At 41.2% G+C, this 22622-nt stretch overlaps 1 protein-coding gene across 2 annotated transcripts in view; it reads right to left on the reverse strand.

Annotated features, from left to right (window-relative positions):
- Nucleotides 1–17597: 17597 nt before the first annotated feature.
- n4bp2 (NEDD4 binding protein 2) overlaps nucleotides 17598–22622 on the reverse strand; it is a 68357-nt gene continuing 63332 nt past the window's right edge. For both annotated transcript variants that reach the window (XM_073064804.1, XM_073064805.1), the window contains exon 16: nucleotides 17598–21791. In XM_073064804.1, coding sequence (XP_072920905.1) covers nucleotides 21746–21791 — 46 coding nt within the window. In that variant the 3' untranslated portion in view covers nucleotides 17598–21745. The remainder of the gene's footprint in view (nucleotides 21792–22622) is intronic.

Consider the following 22622-nt stretch of genomic DNA (forward strand, 5'->3'; position numbering starts at 1 on the left):
TCTGCTGCTGAATCAAGCGAAAGGGTCAGACAGTTAGACCGAGTTCAGACAGTGGCTGCTGCTGAATCAAGCGAAAGGGTCAGACAGTCAGACTGAGTTCAGACAGAGTCTGCTGCTGAATCAAGCGAAAGGGTCAGACAGTCAGACTGAGTTCAGACAGAGTCTGCTGCTGAATCAAGCGAAGGGGTCAGACAGTCAGACTGAGTTCAGACAGAGTCTGCTGCTGAATCAAGCGAAAGGGTCAGACAGACAGACTGAGTTCAGACAGTGGCTGCTGCTGAATCAAGCGAAAGGGTCAGACAGTCAGACTGAGTTCAGACAGAGTCTGCTGCTGAATCAAGCGAAAGGGTCAGACAGTCAGACTGAGTTCAGACAGAGTCTGCTGCTGAATCAAGCGAAAGGGTCAGACAGACAGACTGAGTTCAGACAGAGTCTGCTGCTGAATCAAGCGAAAGGGTCAGACAGACTGAGTTCAGACAGAGTCTGCTGCTGAATCAAGCGAAAGGGTCAGACAGACAGACTGAGTTCAGACAGAGTCTGCTGCTGAATCAAGCGAAAGGGTCAGACAGTCAGACTGAGTTCAGACAGAGTCTGCTGCTGAATCAAGCGAAAGGGTCAGACAGACTGAGTTCAGACAGAGTCTGCTGCTGAATCAAGCGAAAGGGTCAGACAGACAGACTGAGTTCAGACAGAGTCTGCTGCTGAATCAAGCGAAAGGGTCAGACAGACAGACTGAGTTCAGACAGAGTCTGCTGCTGAATCAAGCGAAAGGGTCAGACAGACAGACTGAGTTCAGACAGAGTCTGCTGCTGAATCAAGCGAAAGGGTCAGACAGTCAGACTGAGTTCAGACAGAGTCTGCTGCTGAATCAAGCGAAAGGGTCAGACAGTCAGACTGAGTTCAGACAGAGTCTGCTGCTGAATCAAGCGAAAGGGTCAGACAGACAGACTGAGTTCAGACAGAGTCTGCTGCTGAATCAAGCGAAAGGGTCAGACAGTCAGACTGAGTTCAGACAGAGTCTGCTGCTGAATCAAGCGAAAGGGTCAGACAGACAGACTGAGTTCAGACAGTGGCTGCTGCTGAATCAAGCGAAAGGGTCAGACAGACTGAGTTCAGACAGAGTCTGCTGCTGAATCAAGCGAAAGGGTCAGACAGACAGACTGAGTTCAGACAGAGTCTGCTGCTGAATCAAGCGAAAGGGTCAGACAGACAGACTGAGTTCAGACAGAGTCTGCTGCTGAATCAAGCGAAAGGGTCAGACAGACAGACTGAGTTCAGACAGAGTCTGCTGCTGCACAACTCCTATTAGCCAAAATTAATTCTGATCTCAAGTGCTGATTGCATTAGATTGAAATATTCTCCCTGTGACCTCACGGGTTTCCCCTTTCTTCTCTGGTTTCCTCCCACGTGTCAAAGGTGTTCCGGTTGTTCATTGATTACTGTAAATTGTCCCGAGTGTAGGTGGGTACTAGAAGAATCAGGGGATTTAGTGGGCACGTGTCGGAAAAAGAGCTACGGGGAAATAAATGGGAATGAGATTAATGGGATTGCTCTGAGAGCTGAGTTTTTTTTTTGTCTTGCTCTGATCTGCTGCCACAAAACACCAAAAGGAGACCTGTCAAGATTAAACCTGATACTGATTCTGACATAATAGCCACAAGAGTGTCATCCAATGACTATTTCTTTCAACTGAGGAATGAACCACAGTTTCTTGCCATTTAGTGGAATTACCATGACCAGTTTCCCCACCGTAATCATTTTGCTGGTCACCACTGCAACGTGATCGTTGTGATTATCGGAGCAGATCAGAAGCTGATTCCTTGGCAGTTCACTTCCTAAGTTGCATACCATTCTGATTTGGAAATGTGTCATTTTTTCTTCAGTGTCACTGGGTCTAAATCCTGCCCGATGACACTGTGGAAAGGACTGCACCTTAAGAATTGCAGCAATTTGAAAAGATGCCTCTCTAGCATGTCTTCTGCCATTGATGACTTTGTCCTGAAAACTGCCGGCTGTTTGAAGAGTCAACTGAGTCTGCACCCCTTATAGTTTTAGGGTTTGAATACCACAGTTTAGGAGCATAGTTCAAAAAAGCTGATATGACAGTTACCTTTTGAGGGCTGAAGAAGGATCTCAGCCTGAAACATTAACTGTTTATTCATTTCTATGCTGTCTGACCTGCTGAGTTCCTCCAGCGTTTTATCTGCAAACCTTTTGGGCGAGTTTGTTTTTTTTATTTAAGAGACCAAATGAAGAAGGCCTGAGAGCTAGAGAAGGATTATAAAACAGAAGCAATTCTGTGACATGTTCCATCCATTGAGAGCTTTAAAAACAAGTAAGAGAACTTTAAAATCGATTCTAAAAGAAACAGGAAGCCAAGGCAGGGGAGCTAGGACAGGAGTGACATATTCTTCCATTCTGGTTTTAGTCAAAATTCTAGCAGAGTTGAAGTTTATCAGTAGATTGCTTTGGAAGACCAGTAAAAAGCACATTGCAATAATCTAGTCAATTCAATATATTAGTGTTTTCAGCATCATTATATGACAGAAACAGATGAATTTTTTCAATATTTCTTAATCTGGAAATGCTGCTCCGGTCACATTCTTTATGTAGGATTTAAAATTCAAATCTGAATCAAGGATAACACCCAGGGTTGTTACTTCCGATTTCACAAGAGGAGCCAAGTTCCCAAGTGTATCAAGAAGTTTACCTTTTCTGGCTTTGGGACCAACTAAAAGTGTAACAGTTTTATCTTCGTTTAGTTTTAGAAAGTTATCACTCATCCATTAGTTTATTGCAGCTTTGCCAGCAGCCAAAGAAGATAGAGTGTTATCATCAACAAAAACAAACACCAGGAAATCTGCAGATGCTGGAAATTCAAGCAACACACACAAAATTCTGGTGGAACGCAGCAGGCCAGGCAGCATCTATAGGGAGAAGCACTGTCGACGTTTCGGGCTGAGACCCTTCGTCAGGACTACACTGTCTACACTACGACTAGTCCTGACGAAGGGTCTCGGCCCGAAACGTCGACAGTGCTTCTTCCTATAGATGCTGCCTAGCCTGCTGTGTTCCACCAGCATTTTGTATGTGTTGCTAAAGTGTTATCATCATCAGACTCAACTGAGACACACAATTCTGTGTCATCTGCATAACTGTGGAAATCAAGTTTATGCTCTCCAAAGATGTCTCCTAAGGGGAGCATATGAGGGGAGGAGCAGGGGACCAAAAGGTACATAATTTCTCTTGGAAAATTGGTCTCCAAAACAGACAAAAAAATTTCTAAGACATATGAGTGAAACCAATTAAGGGCACTACCAGAGCGGCCAACCCAGTTCTCAAGGTGATCTAGAAGAACATTGTCGTCAATTGTGTCATATTAACCACAGTGGTAAAGTGTGAAGGTTAATGAAATAATCTCTGTGGTTTCTTATTTTGAGAGGGGAAACTACAAGAAGATTAGCTTTCCCAGGAGATCCCTATTAATACTGTAGCCATAAAGTCCTTATGCATTTTCTGTGCATATGCACCAAGTATTGGATTTAATTGTGAGTGAAAGATTTCTGCTCCATTGCCCGGCAAGATATGAACATAAAGCATTAAGTACTTCTGGCACAGTGTAGCACCATCTGGTGTACAAACACACAGTTTATAGGTTCTTGAAGCTTGTGGTATGTGTTCTCAGACTTTTGTATCTTCTACCTAAATGGATGGGAAAGAAGAGAGAATGCCTGGTGTGTGGAGGGTCTTTGATTATGTTGACTGCATTACATAGGCAATGAGAATTGCAGACAGAGTCCATGGCTTGTTCCTGTGATGTGTTCAACTGCGCCCTCAATTTTCTGCAGTTTCTTACAGTCACAGGCAGAGCAGTTGCCATATCAAATGGGGATGCATGCACATCCGACGCTTTCTACGTTTGTTGTTGGTCAAAATGGACATGCCAAATTTTTCTTTAGCCTCCTGAGGAAGAAAAGATGCGAGAGAGCTTTCATGGCAGTGGCCCCAGTGTGGTTCAACCAGGACAGGTTACTGTTGATGTTCACTCCTAAGAACTTGAAGCTGTCAACCCTCTCTACCTCAGCACCAACTTATGTAAGTAAGAACACATGCACCACCCATTTCCTGAAGTTGATGGCCAGCTCTTTTGTTGACATTGAGGGAAAGGTTGTTGTCATAACACCATGTCATGAAGCTCACTATTTCCTCTTGTACTCTGACTCATTATTATTTGAGATATGGCTCACTACACTGCAAACTTATAGATTGAATTTGACCATGCAGTCACGGTATAGGGAGTAGAGTAGGGGGTGAGGATGGAGCCTTGTGGGGCACTAGTGTCAAGGATAATCATTCGGAGGTATTGCTGTCTATCCTTACTGATTGTCTTCTCTTGGGCAGGAAGTCAAGGATCCAGTTGCAAAGGGTGGATGTTGAGTCCCAGGCCTAGGGGTTTAGGGATGGATTTGCTTGGGATTATAGTAATGAAGGTGAAGCTGTAGTCAATAAACAATAATCTAATGTAAATGTCTTTACCAGATGCTCCAGAGATGAGTGCAGGGACAGGGAGATTACATCTGCCATAGAACTATTCCATCAGTATGTGATTTGCAGTTGATTGAGGTTGTCTGGCAAGTTTGAGTTAACCCTGACCAGCACTTCATGATGGTGGACATCAGAGCTACCGAGCGGAGGTCATTAAGGCAGGTTATCATGTTTTTCTTAAGTACTGGGATTATAGTGGTATTTAAGCAAGTAAAATGGTCAGATTGAAGCAGGGAGAAGGGAAAATGTCTGTGAATACCCACTCATAGGGACTAAGGACATTGCCAGGGACACAATCCATGCTAAATGCTTTCCAGGGGCTTATTCTCTGGAAGAATAATTTTACAATAATGTTTGCAATGGTGACTTGTGGGTTCAAGTGCATTGGACGCTTTTGGGGAGGGTCATGGAATTCCAATCCTTTTCTGTTCAAAACATGCATAGAATGCATTAAGTTCATCGGGAAAGGATGCATTGCTGTTGTCAATGCTGGATGACTTTGTCTTGTAGCCCACCGTAGCACATAAGACCTGCTACAACTGATGCTAGTCTGAGACTTGATTTTGGATTGGTATTGTCTCTCAGCATCCTTGATAGTTTTACAGAGGTCCGACCCCGATTTCTTCAATCAATAGGTATGTTTAATTTCAGAGAAATGTATACAATATACATCCTGAAATTCTTTTTCTTCACAAACATCCACAAAAACAGAGGAGCCCCAAAGAATGAATGACAGTTAAATGTTAAAACCCCAAAGCAACCCCCGTGAAGATCAGTTCAAGTTCAATTGTCATTCAACCATACATGATTACACATGAATACAGCCAAACGAAACCAGTACCAACAGTCATACACAGCACAAGGTACATATAAGATGCCAATAAAACATATAGTCACACTAAAAAATATTTTACAGACCAAGTCCCTGAGAGGCATGTCCTATAAATTAATGGTTCATGGTTGTTATCGGCAAGAACAAGCAGTTCTCAGGAGTCCACAGACAATGTACGCAAGCATGCACACAATCCAGCTTGTCATCCCACTGAGCATACACTAGAGGGCAGCACTGATGGAGGACCCACACTACACCACCTCTGTCATCTCCTCTCCTGGACTACTGCAACAGGCAAGCATGCAGCTTGAGGCCTAGTACTCATTACTGCCGAAGCCATGCAGCTTCCCTGTCTCACCAGTAACCAAGGGAATCAGACTTTCTGCACTTTACACTATCAATGTCCAACAGGGTCTTGTGATCACAAGAGAAACATCCAAGACCATCATTTACTGTTATACCACCAGCTGTCTTCACACACCAATTCCAATGCCTTCCCATAGCAGGAAGTAACAAGGTCCACACCAAGTCCAGCTCTTCCAGTTCCTCCACTAAAGGGCATCTCACTGATGGGGTAGACAGGCAGCATCTGAAGTTCTTAATGTCCAGTATTGTCCTGCAATAGTAAAAAAAAACACATTTAAAAAAGATGAAAACAGCTTTGGTTGGCTCCCGGGACCACTGCATCCAAATGCGCCATCACCTTACTGGAAGTCAGAACTTAGAAAGTTGAATGCTGCAGTCTGAGACTTCACTAAGAAGTGGATCTCCTACATCATTCATACTTTCCAGTTTGGGGACGCACAGTCCTCAGCACACTTGCTGATAAAGCCCGTGATGGTGGTGATATACCTATCTAGGCTGGCTGGCTGCCAAATCCTTTAACATAGACCTGGCTACTTGTTGCCTATTTGATACTTCAGTAATATTTGAATAATCTTGTAAATATGTTATTGATTAAGCATTCTTCGTTGGTTTAAATAATTCATTATGATCATATGTAAAAATATGTGAATTGCATACATCATGGCACGTGATAAGTGTGCACCTTGCTTAAAGTAAAAAATAAAGTACACGACTCTCATTTTCCTATCAATTAGTTTAATTTTTTGAAGATACAAAATGTAACAGTGGTGATGAGGTATTTTTAAAATGAACCTGAGACGACTCTGACCTGATGAAGTGCAGCAAGGAATGGCGAGGAAAAAATGGCGCAGCATGTGCAGACACAATTGAGCTTTTAAAAAAGAGAAAATGGAGGAACTCACAGGTTCATAAACAGTGAGTACCAGGTGGATATAATCATTTAAAAAAAGCAGAAATGGCTAGCTACATCAGAAAGATTGAGGCATTTGATTACACTACAGATAACTGGATTTTATATACTGAGCAAATTGAACAGAATTTTGAAGAAAGTGGAATAACCAATGAGAAACAAGTACCAATTGTGCTGGGTGCATTGGGTTTAAAGGCGTACAGTTAGTTTTGAAGTTTGACTGCTCCAACTTAACTATCCTAGATGAACTTTGTTAATATCATGAAAGTAATTCAGGAACATTTAGGTTCTATTTGCAAAATCAAGAAGAAGGGGAGTCCATTTCTGTATATGTGGCTGAATTGAAGAGATTGTCTGAGTATTGTCAGCTCAGTATTGGGCTTAATGATGCACAGACTTGCATGGATGCACTGATCATTTAGTTTGCGGAATCTTACAAGAAAACATTTGGAAATGGCTCCTAACAGAAGCACAAATCACATTTAAAAGAACTGCTGAAATTGCTGCATCAATGGAACCAGCAAACAGAGACACAATTGAGTTGCAGTCAGGAATGAAAATGAGCGTGAACAAAATTGCAATGTCTAAACAGAAACCTGCTGGACAAACAAATTGTGTTACCATTCAGGCAGGGGCTCACATACACCAGACCAATGCAGATTTAAAGGTGAAACTTGCAGAAAATGCAACCAAGTAGGACACATGCAAAGAGCATGTCGAGCAGACAAAAGTAAATGGACCGCAGAGAAGAAAAAAAGCTAAAATGTCAAGTTGCAGTTTTAAAAAGAGCACTAACCTTCATGCTGTTGATGAAAAATATGATAATGATGAAAGTAAAGCTGAACAGGGTACCTTTGACATTTACAATGAGACAGCTAACAATAGACAAGCAATATGACTTATTCTTGAAGTGAATGGTAAATTAATTAAAATGGAATTAGACACTGGCTCGGATGTTTCAGTCATTCCAGAAAATGAGTTTGAGCAGCATTTCAAAGATGTGCCTCTGCCTCCCAGGTCCCAAGGTCAGGGATGTCTTGGATCGGGCCTACAGCATTCTAAAGGGGGTGTGAACAGCCAGAAGTTTTGGACATATTTGCACCAATGACATAGGTAGGAAAGGTGAGAAGGTCCTGAAGAGAGATTTTAGGGAGCTAGGTAGAAAGCTGAAAACCAGGACCTCCAGGGTAGTAATCACTGGATTGCAGGTTGTATTGCTTGCCAGTGAGGGTAAGAATAGGATGATTTAGCAAATGAATGTGTAGCTGAGGAACTGGTGCAGGGGGCAGGCACTCAGATTTCTGGATCATTGGGATCTCTTTTGGAGAAGGTACAACTTGTACAAAAGGGATGGGTTATACCTGAACCCGAGAGGGACCAATATCCTTGTGGGTAGGTTTGCTAGAGCTGTTCAAGAGGGATTAATCTTAATCTGGCAGGAGGATGGGAACAGGAGTGATAGTGCTGAGGATGAGGTAGTTAGTTTACAAATAGAGGCAGTGTGTAGTGAGACTTCTAGAAAGGAGAAACTGATGACAGGGCAAACTTGCAGACAATGAATTACAATGTAAAAGGTGGACAAGATCGAAAGCGGTGAATACGGGACTCAAGGTGTTATATTTGAATGCATGCAATATATGGAATAAGGTAATTAAACTTGCAGTTACAGATTGGCAGTAAAGAGATTTACAGGAAGATGATGTTTCTCGCTTGGCATTGCTGCCTGTCGCACCTCTAACAGTGCATGTCATCAGCCAGGGACCACTGCCCACTAGTGTCTCACTCCCTCAGCCGTGGTACACCTCCTGGTGGCGGACAGTGGCACGGACATCTCCCTGCCAACCCCTGCAGCTTCCAGTGGGGTTTGTCAGTCCCCCAATTTCTGTCCTTCCTCCTCAGACACAGCCAAAAGCTGCCCTCTGGTGGCTCTCCTCGGCCTCACTCCAATCTCTGCCATATCACAGAATAACTTTGTCGTTGATGCACCGACAAAGCCCTGGCATCTTACCTCCACATGTCGGATGATAGTCCTCCAGTCAGCTTTCTTACCCTCAGCTCCCAGGTCTATGTACTTTAGCCTCTTCCTCCTGTGGGCGGCCTCCATTCCTTCCTCCCAGGGGATGGTCAATTCAGTGAGCAGGACTGTCTTTGCAACTGTGGAGCACAGTTCTATGTCTGGGCGGAGAGATGTGGTGGTGATTTCCATGAGGAACTGTAGCTGTCTGCCCTTATGTTCCACCCCTTGCCTGTGTCGAGGAGTCCTGAAGGAGCTCTTGGGCAGAAGCATCCTGCTGGGGAAAGGCTGCGTCTCACATCGCACCCAAAAGTGCTCCTTTAGGACCTGGACGTGCCACCAACTGTAGTGCCCTTGGGACAGCGCAGTGTTGCATCCCGCCGGGAAGTGTTGGAGGTCGGCATTGGTGGTAACACAGAGGGGCAACTATCCTCATTGCCAAACCGAAGGTGAAGGCTTTGGGGACATAGGCTGCCCTGATGAGGAAGCTGAGTCTGGCTTGTGGGACCTTCCACAGGATAGACCAGCTGAATGACGTGTTGATGCTGCCCTCCCATGTTGTCCAGCTTTCCCTGGCAGCCCTGTGCCACCGCCTTCACCCTGTCGTACTCCTGCTTTGTCTCTGTCACCTCTTCCACGACCATCACTTTCTTCTCTTTCCTCGAGGCCCTGGGCCAGAAACATGCAGCCTTCTCACAGCCAAGTCCTGCATGTCCAGCCTGGACTCTGTCAACTATCTCTTGGTGCTGCAGCCTGCTGATGGCCTGGTCTACTTCAGCTTGAGCTCTCCACTTACAGCCAATATGACCTGGGGCATTGGCACTCCTCACCAGCGGGTTGGTGGACTCCGTCAGCTCAAAAACCAGCCGGGTTTTCTCCTACTTGTACCCCAGACTGTAGGATCTCAGTGGCAGCTGCAGCATGCTCTACCCGAAGAGGCCAGTGTCCGAGAAACACCCAGGCAGCCCCAGCCATTTCTGGTTGTACCGTTTGGCTCTTGTTAATTCTAGCCAGGCCCTCTGCAATCTGTTTCTGTGCTACTTTTCCCATCTGCTTGTCAGGGAGCTCTGCAGCGTACAGCCTCCCAAGGCTTTGGGTGGGCTGCTTGGCCAACATCGGGATTTCCTCACCTCCTACAACATAGGTGATGCTTTCACTTCTGACCCCTCTTCAGAGGGATAGGCTTTGCAACATGTAGGGCTTCATCTTCATCCTTGTCCATGTCACTAGCTCGTCCAACCTCTTCGGCAGCCTTCTGCATGTAGCTTGTGACATCATCCAGGTAGCTTCTCAGTGGAGGAAGCCTGACTGTAGCTTTACCCCTCCAACTACCTGCCTTGCTGCAATAAGGATGATCTCGAAGGCTGCCACAAACAAGATGGGAGAGATGGAAGGCCTACCTTGATCTGCTGCCACTCCATTATCAAGTCTCAAAATGAGAAGCCTATCTAGAGATCACTGAAGTTATGTGGTTGGGAATGTAAAGGAACTCCATTGCAAAGTGAGACTGCTAGCAAGGAGAAGCTGATGTTAGGGCAAAACTATAGTCAATACGATGAGTTGCAGTGTAAAAGGTGGACAAAATCGAAAAGAGTGAATACAGGATTGAAGGTGTTTTATTTGAATGCATGTAGTGTATGGAATAAGGTAATTAAACTTGTAGTTACAGATTGGCATGTATGACATTGTGGGCATCACTGAATCACGGCTGAAAGAAGATTATAGCTGGGAGTTTAACATCCAACAAAACACAATGTATCAAAAGGGCAGGAAGGTAGGCAGAGGGGGTGGCATGGCTCTGTTGGTAAAAAATCAAATCAAATCATTAGAAAAACGTGACATAGGATCGGAAGTTGTTGAATCGCTCTGGGTAGAGCTAAGGAACGGCAGAGATAAAAAGACCCTGATGAGAGTTATATACAGACTTCAAAACAGTAGTGCAGATGAGGCCTGCAAATTACAATGAGAGAGAGAAAATGCATGTCAAAAGGGCAATGTTATGGGGGATGTCTATATTCAGGTAGATTGAAAAAATCAGGTTGATGCTGGGTCCCAAGAGGGGAAACTGTAGAATGTCTATGAGATGGATTTTTAGGGCAGCTTGTGATGGAGGTCACTAGGGAACAGCTATTCTGGATTGGGTGTTGTGCAATGAACCGGAATTGATTAGGGATCTTAAGGTAAAGGAACCCTTAGGAGTAAATAATCATATATGATCGAATTCACCTGGCAATTTGAGAAGGAGAAAATGAAGTCAGCTGCATCAGTACTAGAGTGGAGTAAAGGGAATTACAGAGGCATGAGAGAAGAGTTGACCAAATTTGATTGGAAAGGAAAATTAGCAGGGATGATGGCAGAGCAGTAATGACTGGAATTTCTGAGAGCAATTCAGAAGGTTCAGGATAGGTACATCCCAAAGAGGAAGAAGTACTTTAAAGGCAGAATGACATAACTGTGGCTGACAAGAGAAGTCAAAGCCAACATAAAAGCCAAAGAGAGGGCATTTAATAAAGCAAATATTAGTGGGAAGTTAGAGGATTGGAAAGATTTTAGAAACCAACATAAGGCAGATGATAAAGTCATAAAGAAGAAAAAGATGGAACACGAAGGTAAGCTAACCAATAATATTAAAGAAGATACCTAAAGTTTCTTCATATATATATATAAAACACTGGATCTGAGCTCAAAACAAACACTAGATGATATCACGAGTAGGTTTACGATTAGGCACCAAACCACAGTTCAGATGTTCCATAATTACCCAATTCTTGCTGCCTAAATCATGATCACCAATTGGTGGGACCATCCTGAACCTTTAAAGGGGCCTTACCAGCATTCCATACTCCAGGGAGTTTGATCACCTATATCTCAGAAGCTGGCACAATTGGGCGTCTCATAACAGGACCCCCCTCCTGACTCCTGATGGCCCTGGCTACAGGGAGAGGCGGTGATGGTAATCATGGATGAGGGCTGTATCCAAGATCTCTTTCTCGAGCACCCAGCACCTCTCCTCAGATCCGAATCCTTCCCTGTTCACGAGGTATTGCTGAACCCCTTGAACAGTACGGGAGTCCAGAAGTCTTCTCACCGTGAAGACCTGTTCCCCCTCGATAAACCTGGGTGGCGATGGAGCTGATGATGGAGGGGCAAAGGGACTGGTGCAGACAGGCTTTAATTTAGAGATATGGAAGGTGGAATTGATCTTTAGGGTCTTGGGGAGCCACTGGGTTTACTTTTCTCAGGATTTCAAAGCATCCAATAAACTTGGGTGCCAACTTTTCTAGTTTCCACTCAAAGAGGCATATCATGAGTGGACAGCCAGATCTGTTGCCCAGGTTGTAAAGCAGGTCCCTGACCTCTTTTGGTTCACCTCAGCCTCCACTTTCCAGATAGGGTCCAGTAAAATCTCTCTTGCCCTAATCCATCTTGGCTTGCAGTGTTGAATGAGATCTTTGGCTGCAGGGACCCCAACCTTGGCCTCTTGTCCCAGAAAGAGAGGTGGAGGATAACCAAGCTGGCATTTGAATGATGACATCCCATGTGTTGAGCGTTGTAAGGTGTTGTGGGCGATGTCTGCCCAACAGCAAATGGTCACACCACTCAACAGCTCTTTCTGAAGCCAAGCACCTTAGGGTACATTTTAAAACCTGGTTGGTCCACTCCATCTCGCTGTTGGACTGCAGGTAGAACCCAGAGGAAAGGCACGGTGTTGCCCCTATCAGTTTGCAGAACGCCCTCCAGAAATGTGATGTGAATTGTGGACCATGACCCAAGACAATGTCCACCAGGAATCCACGGACCCTGAAGACCTGGTCCAGGACAATCTCAGCTGTCTCTGCCGCAGAGGGTAGTTTCTCTGATGCAATGAACTTTTGAAAACCAATCAACAACCACCATGATGACCAGTTTTCCCTTGGATGGTGGGAGACCCACGATGAAGTCCATGGAGATGTGTGCCCAAAGTCTCTTCGTAGAGGATGGAGGAGCCCTTGATGCTAGGTATGTGATTCCCTGTTACAAGTGCACATCTTGCATGCCTACATGTACTGCCAAACCTCTTTTGTCATTCCGGGCCACCAATACCTCCACTTGGTAAACTCGCGGGTCCTGGCAATGCCTGGGTGTGCGGTCATTCTCAACGAATGTCCCCATTGGAGTATCTGGGACCGGACAGAACTTGGGAGAGGCTACCCGGAGGGCCATTCCTAGGAATCTCCCCTTGCACTTAGGCTTTGTGAATAAGAGCGTTGATTCCCCAAACAAACTGGCGCTACTGCCCTGACCTGGGGCAAAATTGTGGTAGGCTGCTCCTCTCGTTCCGGTTCATCGACCGACAGGACAGGGCTTCTGATTTCTCGACCCCAGTCAGTAGGTCAGGATGAATTCAAAGCAGTTAAAGGTTGAATAAAGCCTACCTGGCCCACCTGGAATTCAGCCTCTTGGCCTCCTGCAGCTCCAAATCGAGCAAACCTCTGACCAAATTCTGAAATCCTGCTGGGTTCATGTTGGCTCAGTTGTACTGTGACAAGAGAGTAGATATTGGACTACTGGAAAATTATGCTGAAGGGATAGTAATGGGGGACTAAATAAGTATTTTGCATCAGAGTTCACTGTGGAAGGCACTGGCAGTATTCAGGAAGTTCAAGAGTGCCAGGAGACAGAAGAGTGTGAAGTTGGGAAGCCGAAAGGTCTGAAGGTAGACAAGTCACCTGGGCCAGATGGTGTACACCCCAGGGTACTGAAGGAGGTGACTGAAAAGATTGTGGAGGCATTATTAATCTTTCAAGAATCAATTGAACCTGGCATGGTTCTGCAAGAATGGAAAATTGCAAATGTCACCCCACGCTTCAAGAAGGGAGAGAGGCAAAAGAAAGGAAATTACAAGCCAGTTAGACTGATCTCAATGGTTGGGAAGATGTTGGAGTTGATTGTTAAGGATGTGGTTTCAGAGTACTTGGAGGAACATAATAAAATAGATCATAGTTAGCAGTGTTTCCTTAACAAATCTGTTGTAATTTTTGAAGAATAAGAAGCAGAATAGACAAAGTAGAATTGGTGGATGTTGTGTACTTAGATTTTCAGAAGGTCTTTGACAAGGTGCCACACAAGAGGCTGCTTAACAAGTTAAGAGCCCATGGTATTACAGGAAAGATGCTAGTATGGATAGAGTATTGGCTGATTGGTAGGAGGCAAAGAGTGGGAATAAAGGGGACCTTTTCTGTTTGGCAGCTGGTGACTAGTGATGTTCCACAGGGGTCTGTGTTGGGACCGCTTCTTTTTATGTCATATGTCAATGATTTGGATAGCGGAATTGATGTCTTGTAGCCAAGTTAGCGGAAGATACAAAGACAGGGGGGGCAGGTAGTTTTGAGGAAGGAGAGAAGCTACAAAAGAACTTAAACAAATTACGAGAATGGGCAAAGAGGTGGCAGATGGAAACCAGTGTTGGAAAGTGAATGGTCATGCACTTTGCTAGAAGAAATAAAAGCATAGACTATTTTCTAAACGGGGTGAAAATTCAAGAATCCAAGTTGCAAAGGGACTTGGGAGTTCTCGTGAAGGATTCCCTAAAGGTTAATTTGCAGGGTTGAGTCAAGGGTGAGAAAGGTAAATGAATGTTTGCATTCATTTTGAGAGACTAGAATATAAAAGCAAGGATGTAATGTTGAGGCTTTATAAAGCACTGGTGAGGTCTCACTTGGATCAATTGTGAGCAGTTTTGGGGCCCTTATCTATGATAGAATGTGCTAACCGGGGAGGGTTCAAAGGAGGTTTGCAAAAATGATTCCGGGATTGAAAGGCTTGTCATGTAAGGAGCGTTTGATGGCTCTAAGCCTCTACTCACTGGAATTCAGAAGAATGAAGGGTGACCTTATTGAAACCTATCGAATGGTGAAAGGCCTCGATAAAGTGTATGTGGATAGGATGTTTCCTGTGGTGGGGAGTCTAGGACCAGAGGACACAGCCTCAAAATAGAGGGGCATCCTTTTAGAAAGGAGATGAGGAGGAATTCCTTTAGCCAGAAAGTGGTGAATCTGTGGACAGGTAGTTGTGGCCATGTTATTGGATATATTTAAGGCAACAGTTGATAGACTCATGATTATTCAGAGCATGAAAGGATACGGGGAGAAGGCAGGAGATTGGGGCTGAGAGGTAAAATGGATCAGCCATGAAGAAAAGGTGGAGCAGACTCGATGGGCCAAATGGCCTAATTCTGCTCCTATAGCTTATGGTCTTATAGTAAGCTGAAGCCTGTAGATATCCAGCTGAGAACTTCTGCTGGAAAAAAGTTACCTCCTGTGGGGTGACATTCATAACAGTGAAATACAACAACCATCAAGCCACATTGACCTTGTATGTGGCAAAAACAGGAGGACCAGCATTGTGGGTGTGTGATTGGCTGAGGCAACTACAACCTGATTGGAGATCCATCCACTATTTGCATGCCACATCTCTTGCAACAACAAGCAAATCAAGAAAGGTACTGGATGAATCAGCTTGTCTCGCGAATGTTAACTGTGAAATAATCAGAGTGGCAATAAAAACATTTTTCGGTTCATGAGATGTCATTCACAGAAAGAAATCTGCCTTCTTACAGTCTGACCTAAACCAAGGCTCACTGATGTTGCTGACTTTTAACTGCTTCCTCACATCTGGACAATTCTGGATGGACAGTAATGTTAATACTAGAAAATGATACCCGCAACATCCACATTCTGCGAACAAAAGGGCAGAAAACTGCTGATTCTTGAATTAAAAATAAAGATAGAAAATGAAACACTTAGGTCAGGCAGCATTTGTGAAAGGACAAATTTAAAGTTTCGGGTCAGTAATCTTCTGTTGGTACTAAAGTGGTTATAGGAAATTCAGATACATGACATCCACTGGTTCTTCTTTATCCATTCTGCACATTACATTTTCAAAAAGGCACTTAAACAAATATGATTAGCATCTCATAAATTAAATCGATTCTGCTTAATCACGATTTTCAGTATCTTGCTACCACAATCCAGAATGATTTTAACAGATGTTTATTATTCCCTAGTTTCTCTTTTTTTTAATTGTAGCATTTATTTTTATGTTACATGGCTTATCCAACTGCCAGGTTCAGTGCTTTAGGTTAAGAATCAAATGATAATGGATTTCAATATTAATAATCCATTGACAGCATTATCATCAGAATTTTTCAAATGTGGTGACAAGGTGAGAGCATTCCTGAGTTGTATAGATTCGTGAAATTAAATTAGTTTTATTGAGAAAAAGTGTAAATTAACTTTTTATAGAATATTGAGCAGCATTTATAGCAGTTGTTAAATAATTGGTATTGTCTACAAGTGCTTAATATCGTATTAAAAACTCAAATATTAAATGCAACAGCTTTTATTTGAAAACATCTTTTAAAATATAACACTCTGGAAAAATAAAGCACATTTGATAGTAATGTACAAAATTTCAGATTTCAAACCATTAAAATTATAAAAACATTTTACAAAGAATTTACAAACTTCCAGTATTTTGTTACATCTCTTTGAAAAACAGATAAATGTATAAATACTGAATATTTTGGTCCATGCAGCAGATACGAAAGGTGAATATAGTCTAAAGATGGTAATATGTGCATCTGGTTAGGAAAAATGCAGTTTTTAAATTCAAGAAAATTAATAATGAACCTTTCAGTGGCAAGCAGCACATTTTTATTTCAAAAGTATATTGCTCAATATTTTTAACTTGCAAATGATTAATTGACAAAATTTGAACCTCTGAAATTAGCAACCACGTTGATTTGTTTATATGACAGTGTATCTCAAATGCAACAAAATACTGTTTTTTATATTTTTATATTTTAGGATACAAAAGGTATTCCAGTTTTGTTAAACCAAATTTGTCTGCAGCCTGAGCAAGGTAATGGGGCAGTATAAGTTGCAGTGGAGATTCTGATCTGACTCTTGAACATATTAAAGCTGTTTGAGTTTGAACCAAACTACTACAGTATCAATTGCCACTGGATGCAGTATTATTTCATCCTAGTGCAAGCCCTACATTATTAGAGCCTAGGGAATCTCAAATGCGTATCTTAATGCACTTTAACTGGTTTTAACGAGAAGTTAATCTATACTCGTTTGAAAAGCCTGTTTTCTAAGCAGACCACCATTCCAGAGCCATGGCTCCCTTGTGGCTGATCTCCACAATGCACAAATGCTTGTAATTGCAGCATTGCTTCAATTTCACTGATTTGTAAGGTTGTCATCTCTGGTTAAATAAGAATGAACTGATACTAAATATTATTAGATAGCTGAAGACATGGCAAACTAAAATTTTGAAGCTAGGTCATACTGAGAAAATCTTAAAACCACAGAACATTACAGCACAGAATCAGGCTTTTTGGCCCTTCCTGGCTGTGCCGAACTATTTTTCTGCCTAATCCCACTGACCTGTACCTGGACCATATCCCTCCATACACCTCTCATCCACGTACCTGTCCTCATCCTGTACCTTACAGCTTACAAAGCTAACAAGTATCTTGATTTTTACTTATTTATCTTTTAAAGATAGACAATTGAGAAAGGGTGAAAAAGTACTGAGTTGGAATAAATAAGGAACTGCAGGTTTATAAACAATTATTCTTAGAGAATGTAATAAGACTTGTAAAATTATTCTTCCATCATATTCTAGCAAATACTATAAAACATTTTAAAAGAAAATTAAAATAGACAATCTTAAAAATAAATTTTTGTTACAATATACTATAATTCTACATTCTTCTCCACAGATGTTGCTCAAATGTTTCTTGCTTTTTTTTTGTTTCTATATTAATAAAACAGCCATTTAATGAAATAGAATTTATAACTCAAAAAAGCTCCTCAACAAGACAATAAATGGTGGCTAATACTGCCAAAGTTAAATCTTTACCCCCCCCCCACCACCCCCCTTTGGCACTCAAACATTAAAAAAGAATTCCTTTGTAATATGTTTCTTCTAGTGTGTTCCAGAAAGTGAGTACTTAATTTAAAATTCTTCTTACAGGTCAAAAGTAAGTGAAACAATGAATGAATAAAAATAAAGGCTTTTTAAAAAAAATCAATATTCTTGTCTCTGCACTTAAGCTCTAGAAAGTGATTTACGAATAGTAGTAATTAACTATTTCCTATGCTGGAATTGAACTCCAAACTCCAGCACCTGAGATGTAATATAACACTATGGTACAGTGATACCCATACACATTCTATAACAATAAACAGATTCAGGTATGCAGTATTCCATACAACCTGGAAAACAAGATTTCTTCTTTGCATGCTAATATTACAAGTATGAATCAGTACTGATTTCAACTCTTTACCTAAATACCCATCTGCTTGACCACCTTACATCCTATCTAATTCAACTGTCAAAGAATCATGCATTTTAAATGCCCAAAATATAGCATGTGATTTTTGCACTCAAATTTGTTATCTGTACAAATCTGACAATCTTCTAATGCTGATTTTTGAAAGTTTAGCTGCAAGAGGGGGGGAGGAAAATATCTCCCATGTCAGCGATGTGGAAAACATGAGTGTGGACCTTACAGATGCTGTAATCATGACTGATTTCAAGTGAGACAAAGCTGGTTTCAGTAGCTACAGCAGGGCTGTCTGCAAAAAGGAAAGTCATCAACAGGGTGCCCTTCAACTACCTCCTCTCAGTGCCTGAAGAGCTGCTCCCTTACCTGGATTCCACCCAATGGACATGATCTTACTGCATGTCAACTCCAAATGGAATGCATGAAGCACCATCAATCATGGGCCATTTTCTTTTAATCTCACATAGGCCTCAACACTTATTAAGAGAGTGCATGAAGCATTATTTTCAAATTTTGTTGTCTGCAGTAATTTGCCATCGTGAATGAGACATGTGATGAAGACTTGAAAGATGTGCCACTGTTCAGATCATACTATGCAAAGTAAGTACCCAACATTTCTCTCAATCTTTCATACAAAAATGTTGCATCTCATTGTAACTAGCAAGTGGAAAACAGTTGAATTTACACCAGCTTTATCCATCAAGCTGCTCGTGTGGAAGTTCCAAATTATCATCAACTCATTAACTGAAGCATTAAACAGAATAAAGTCTCGCCTTTAACATTTGCAAAACAAAGACTCTCTACCAAACCAGAGCCCACTGTATAACATCATTCTACAATAAAAGTTCACAATGAGACCTTGGAAAATGTGCACCAATTCTTGTATCGCAGGAGCTACCTGTGAATGAATGCAAGTTATTAAATATCATTTTATTTATTTAGAGATAGAGCGTGGTCTAGGCCCTTTATGCCCTTCGAGGGACACTGCCATAGCAACCCCCGACAACCCCAATTTATCAATAACCTAATCATGAGACATTTTATAATGACTAATTAACCTACCCGGTACATTTTTGGACTGTAGAAGGAAACCCACGTATTCCACGGGATGGCCATACAGACTCCTTACAGAGGATATCAGAACTGAATTCCAAACTCCAATGTGCAGAGCTGTAATAGCATTATACTAGCTGCTATGTTACCATGGCACTCGCCATGGTAGCAATTGCTGAAAATACCACTGCCATCAGTGCACCATGGTCTTCTAAGAGAAATAATGTTTGAAAAGCAAGACCTTGAAACCAGTACAAAGCTCATGGTCTGCTGGGCACCAGTGACCCCTGACTTTCACAGAATTGGACCACTTATAGCAGAACATCAATGCACTGGAGAAGTACTGTAAGATCCTTTAAATTCATTTGTAGTAAAAGCAAACCAATGCTAGTAGCCTCTAAGCCAATATTCCCAGCATGAAGGCTATAGTTATTCCAAAGAGTAAGCCACTTTATCCAAATGCAAGACATCATACTCACAATAGACACAGTATTCCCCACTTTGTCATGGTAAGAGACCACCAGGAGAACAGCAGAAACGATTCAAAGATATTCCTTGAATCTTTTCTACTGATAGGGTAAGAAAGTCATTTTTTCCCCAGAATGAAAGTATTGAATAATAGAGAACACGGCTTTAAGGTGTGAGGGAGTAAGTTTGAAGAAGATTTAGAAGGTGACTTTTTTTGTTTTACACAGAGTAAGTGGTGGGAGCTGATATGACATTAATATTTAAGAGCCACTTAGGTAAGCAAATGAACAGAGATTGGTGCGATATACACCATGTGCTGATAGGATTAGTTAAAATTGGCACAGACATCCTGGGCTAAAGGGCCTATTCCTGTGCTGTCCTGTTGTCAAAATCACTCTGTAAATATGAACACTTCAATGATTCATCCAAACCACTGGTCCATGATCTTTCAAAATGAAGGAACAATATTGAGAACACAGAACTGAAACAAAAAAAAATCACCCTAGAAACCAAAGTGCTGCCTAAGGAAATGGTATATTGCAACTTTAAAGTGCTGCAATATAGAATTTGGGTCTGCCTTCAAATTCCTATATGTGTTCTATCCGTACTAGACAACAGAAAGATCAGCTAGAGCATTGAAATATGAGAGAATTTTTTGCAGGTTACTCCTATGCAAAGTATAAAAATGCCTTCTACTTAATATGCAGGTTGAAAAATAGACAATAATATCTGTCTTGGAGAGAAACAACTTGATATGAAAATTTTAATTGTTAAAATTATCATGTTAAAATCAGTATTCCAGCATTCAGTCTCACCACTTTGGAATTTTGGAACTCTGGAAAAGTCATTTTTTTATATTTAAAGATATTTAGTTGTGCAATTCAAATATAATATACTAATGCTATGTACCTGTGATGCTGCTCATGTAAGCTTTTTTTACTGCACCTGTGTATGTATGTACTGTGTATATAACACAACTTTGACTAATCAATTTGAACTGGTGAGCATCAGGCTATAAATGGTTATAACATATTTTGTCAGAAAAAATAGGCTGGAAATAATATTTCTAAGTTTGGTAAGACTTAAATAAACAGGGTAAATCTCATTTCCTTATTGCATAGTTTGAATCTAGTTATGAGCAGTTTTATGACCTTAAATTGCCATTGTGGTATAAATGTACAAAACGTGCACTTTAACAAAATGCAAACTTAACTAGTCATTACAAATCAGGACTTGTGCAAACTTGCCAACTGAAATTCAAACTTCAATTAAACTGCTAAAAATTCTAATGGATAAAGTGAAAGGTTGTCATAAGTACTGTCTTTTGTAAAAATTACAACATTAATTCAGATAGGTAGTGCTGAACCAAGTAGAGCCAGTCCCAGTAGCATTTTCTTTTCTGCACTGGAACTTTAGTTTGAGGATGAAAGTAACACAGAACACACCGCCCAATGCAAATTACTTGACTGAACACTTTATCACCAATCCTAACCCACCCCCCACCTCAACAATTACAGTGTCAAACTTTAAATCAAAAAATGTATTTTTATTGCTTTATAACAGCAATAAATAACATATCAGCAGAGTGAAGAATTTATAGTTAAATCTTGAGTGTCACATTTACAAACATACTCTTTGTTAAAATCTTACAAAGATTAAAACTTAAGTTTATGAATCTTTAAAAATACTTAGAATTTGCACACAATTTCTCAAACTTTTGATCCACTTGGTTTTACTCCAAATCAGCAAACTTTGCAGTTGGGCAGCTTCGTGGATGGCAGAGCAGGTTCAAAGGGCCAGATGCCTACCCCCGCTTTACTTCTTACATTCTAATGTAAATCACTTTTAATTACAACATGCAATGGAGTAAATTTACAATCCCAAAGTATTTCAGAACAGGCAGCTTATGTCCTTGTATCCCAACGTTTCAAATCATCACAAATCGAAATAGAGATCATGAAAATGAAAGCAACTTTTGAAAATCCAGTAGGAGTTAAACTGATATGCCTAAGAATAAGAAAGCAAGAATTTTAAAGACTTGGCTGCATGTTGACTTTAAAAGCTTCTGTCTTCAGTTATATGACCTCCCTGAGTGATGTTGTTTAAAAAAAAACACACTACTATATCCTTAAATGTTTGATATAGTACACTAATGCTATCAGGCTAAGTGAGACAGTGTTATACTGTCAGAATAAGGAAGGAATCTTCTTGTCAAATCCTTCACTTCAACTTGATTTTTACAACACCTTGCTGTGGCTCTGTAAACCTGAAATAAATCAAGCATGCAATTAAAAAGTCAATAGTTACCAACTGTACACCTTTTCACTCAGTTGCATATATTATTTGAAGTCTATTTAGTGGTTTAACATCTGAAAATTTACACAATTAGGATTAAATAAAAATGAACACCTATGCAATATTAAACACCAATAATACAAAACTCACACAAATATCTCAAATTTATTATCATTTTCTTTAAAGTTCCTTTCGTAATCAATACGGTTACCTATATATTCCTTATGTGAGATTGCACTGATTTATCAACAATTTTTCTTTGAGGCCAAAATTATTAACAATGTTGTTGAAGCACTTTCAGAGTTTACAACAAGGAGACAGCTGTCAAATCTCTAAAACACACATCGGGTGGAAATGCAGGAGAATAGACACTGAGCCAAAAAAAAATTAGAATGACAACTTAAATCTTTGGTTGTAAAGATATAAAGACTTATTTTTTTTTGAAAGGGAATCTGCAAAGGTAAATGGGATTAAGGGGAACCAACCTTAAAGGCCAAGGTTATTACTTGCTGAGAAAACTGAAATTGAGATATATAAACGCCTGGATTTTGAAGACCAAAATGTAAGAATGGGCACAAGTCTTAATGTGTTACCAGGGTAAACTGACATTAAGCCTCAGAGGAATCTGAAGAGTTAAATATGAGGGATTTAAAATGCAATTTATTTTGAGCACCTGCAGACAAATGAAAGCTGAGGTGATGGGCAGCAGAATGAACTTAAATTGGTAGAATATGTGAATGATTATATTTTGCAGTTTATGAAGCATCAAACAGGCAAACAGTGTGTTTGAGATTGTAATACA

The sequence above is a fragment of the Hemitrygon akajei genome, chromosome 13, assembly GCF_048418815.1.
Source record: "Hemitrygon akajei chromosome 13, sHemAka1.3, whole genome shotgun sequence".
NCBI lineage: Eukaryota > Metazoa > Chordata > Chondrichthyes > Myliobatiformes > Dasyatidae > Hemitrygon > Hemitrygon akajei.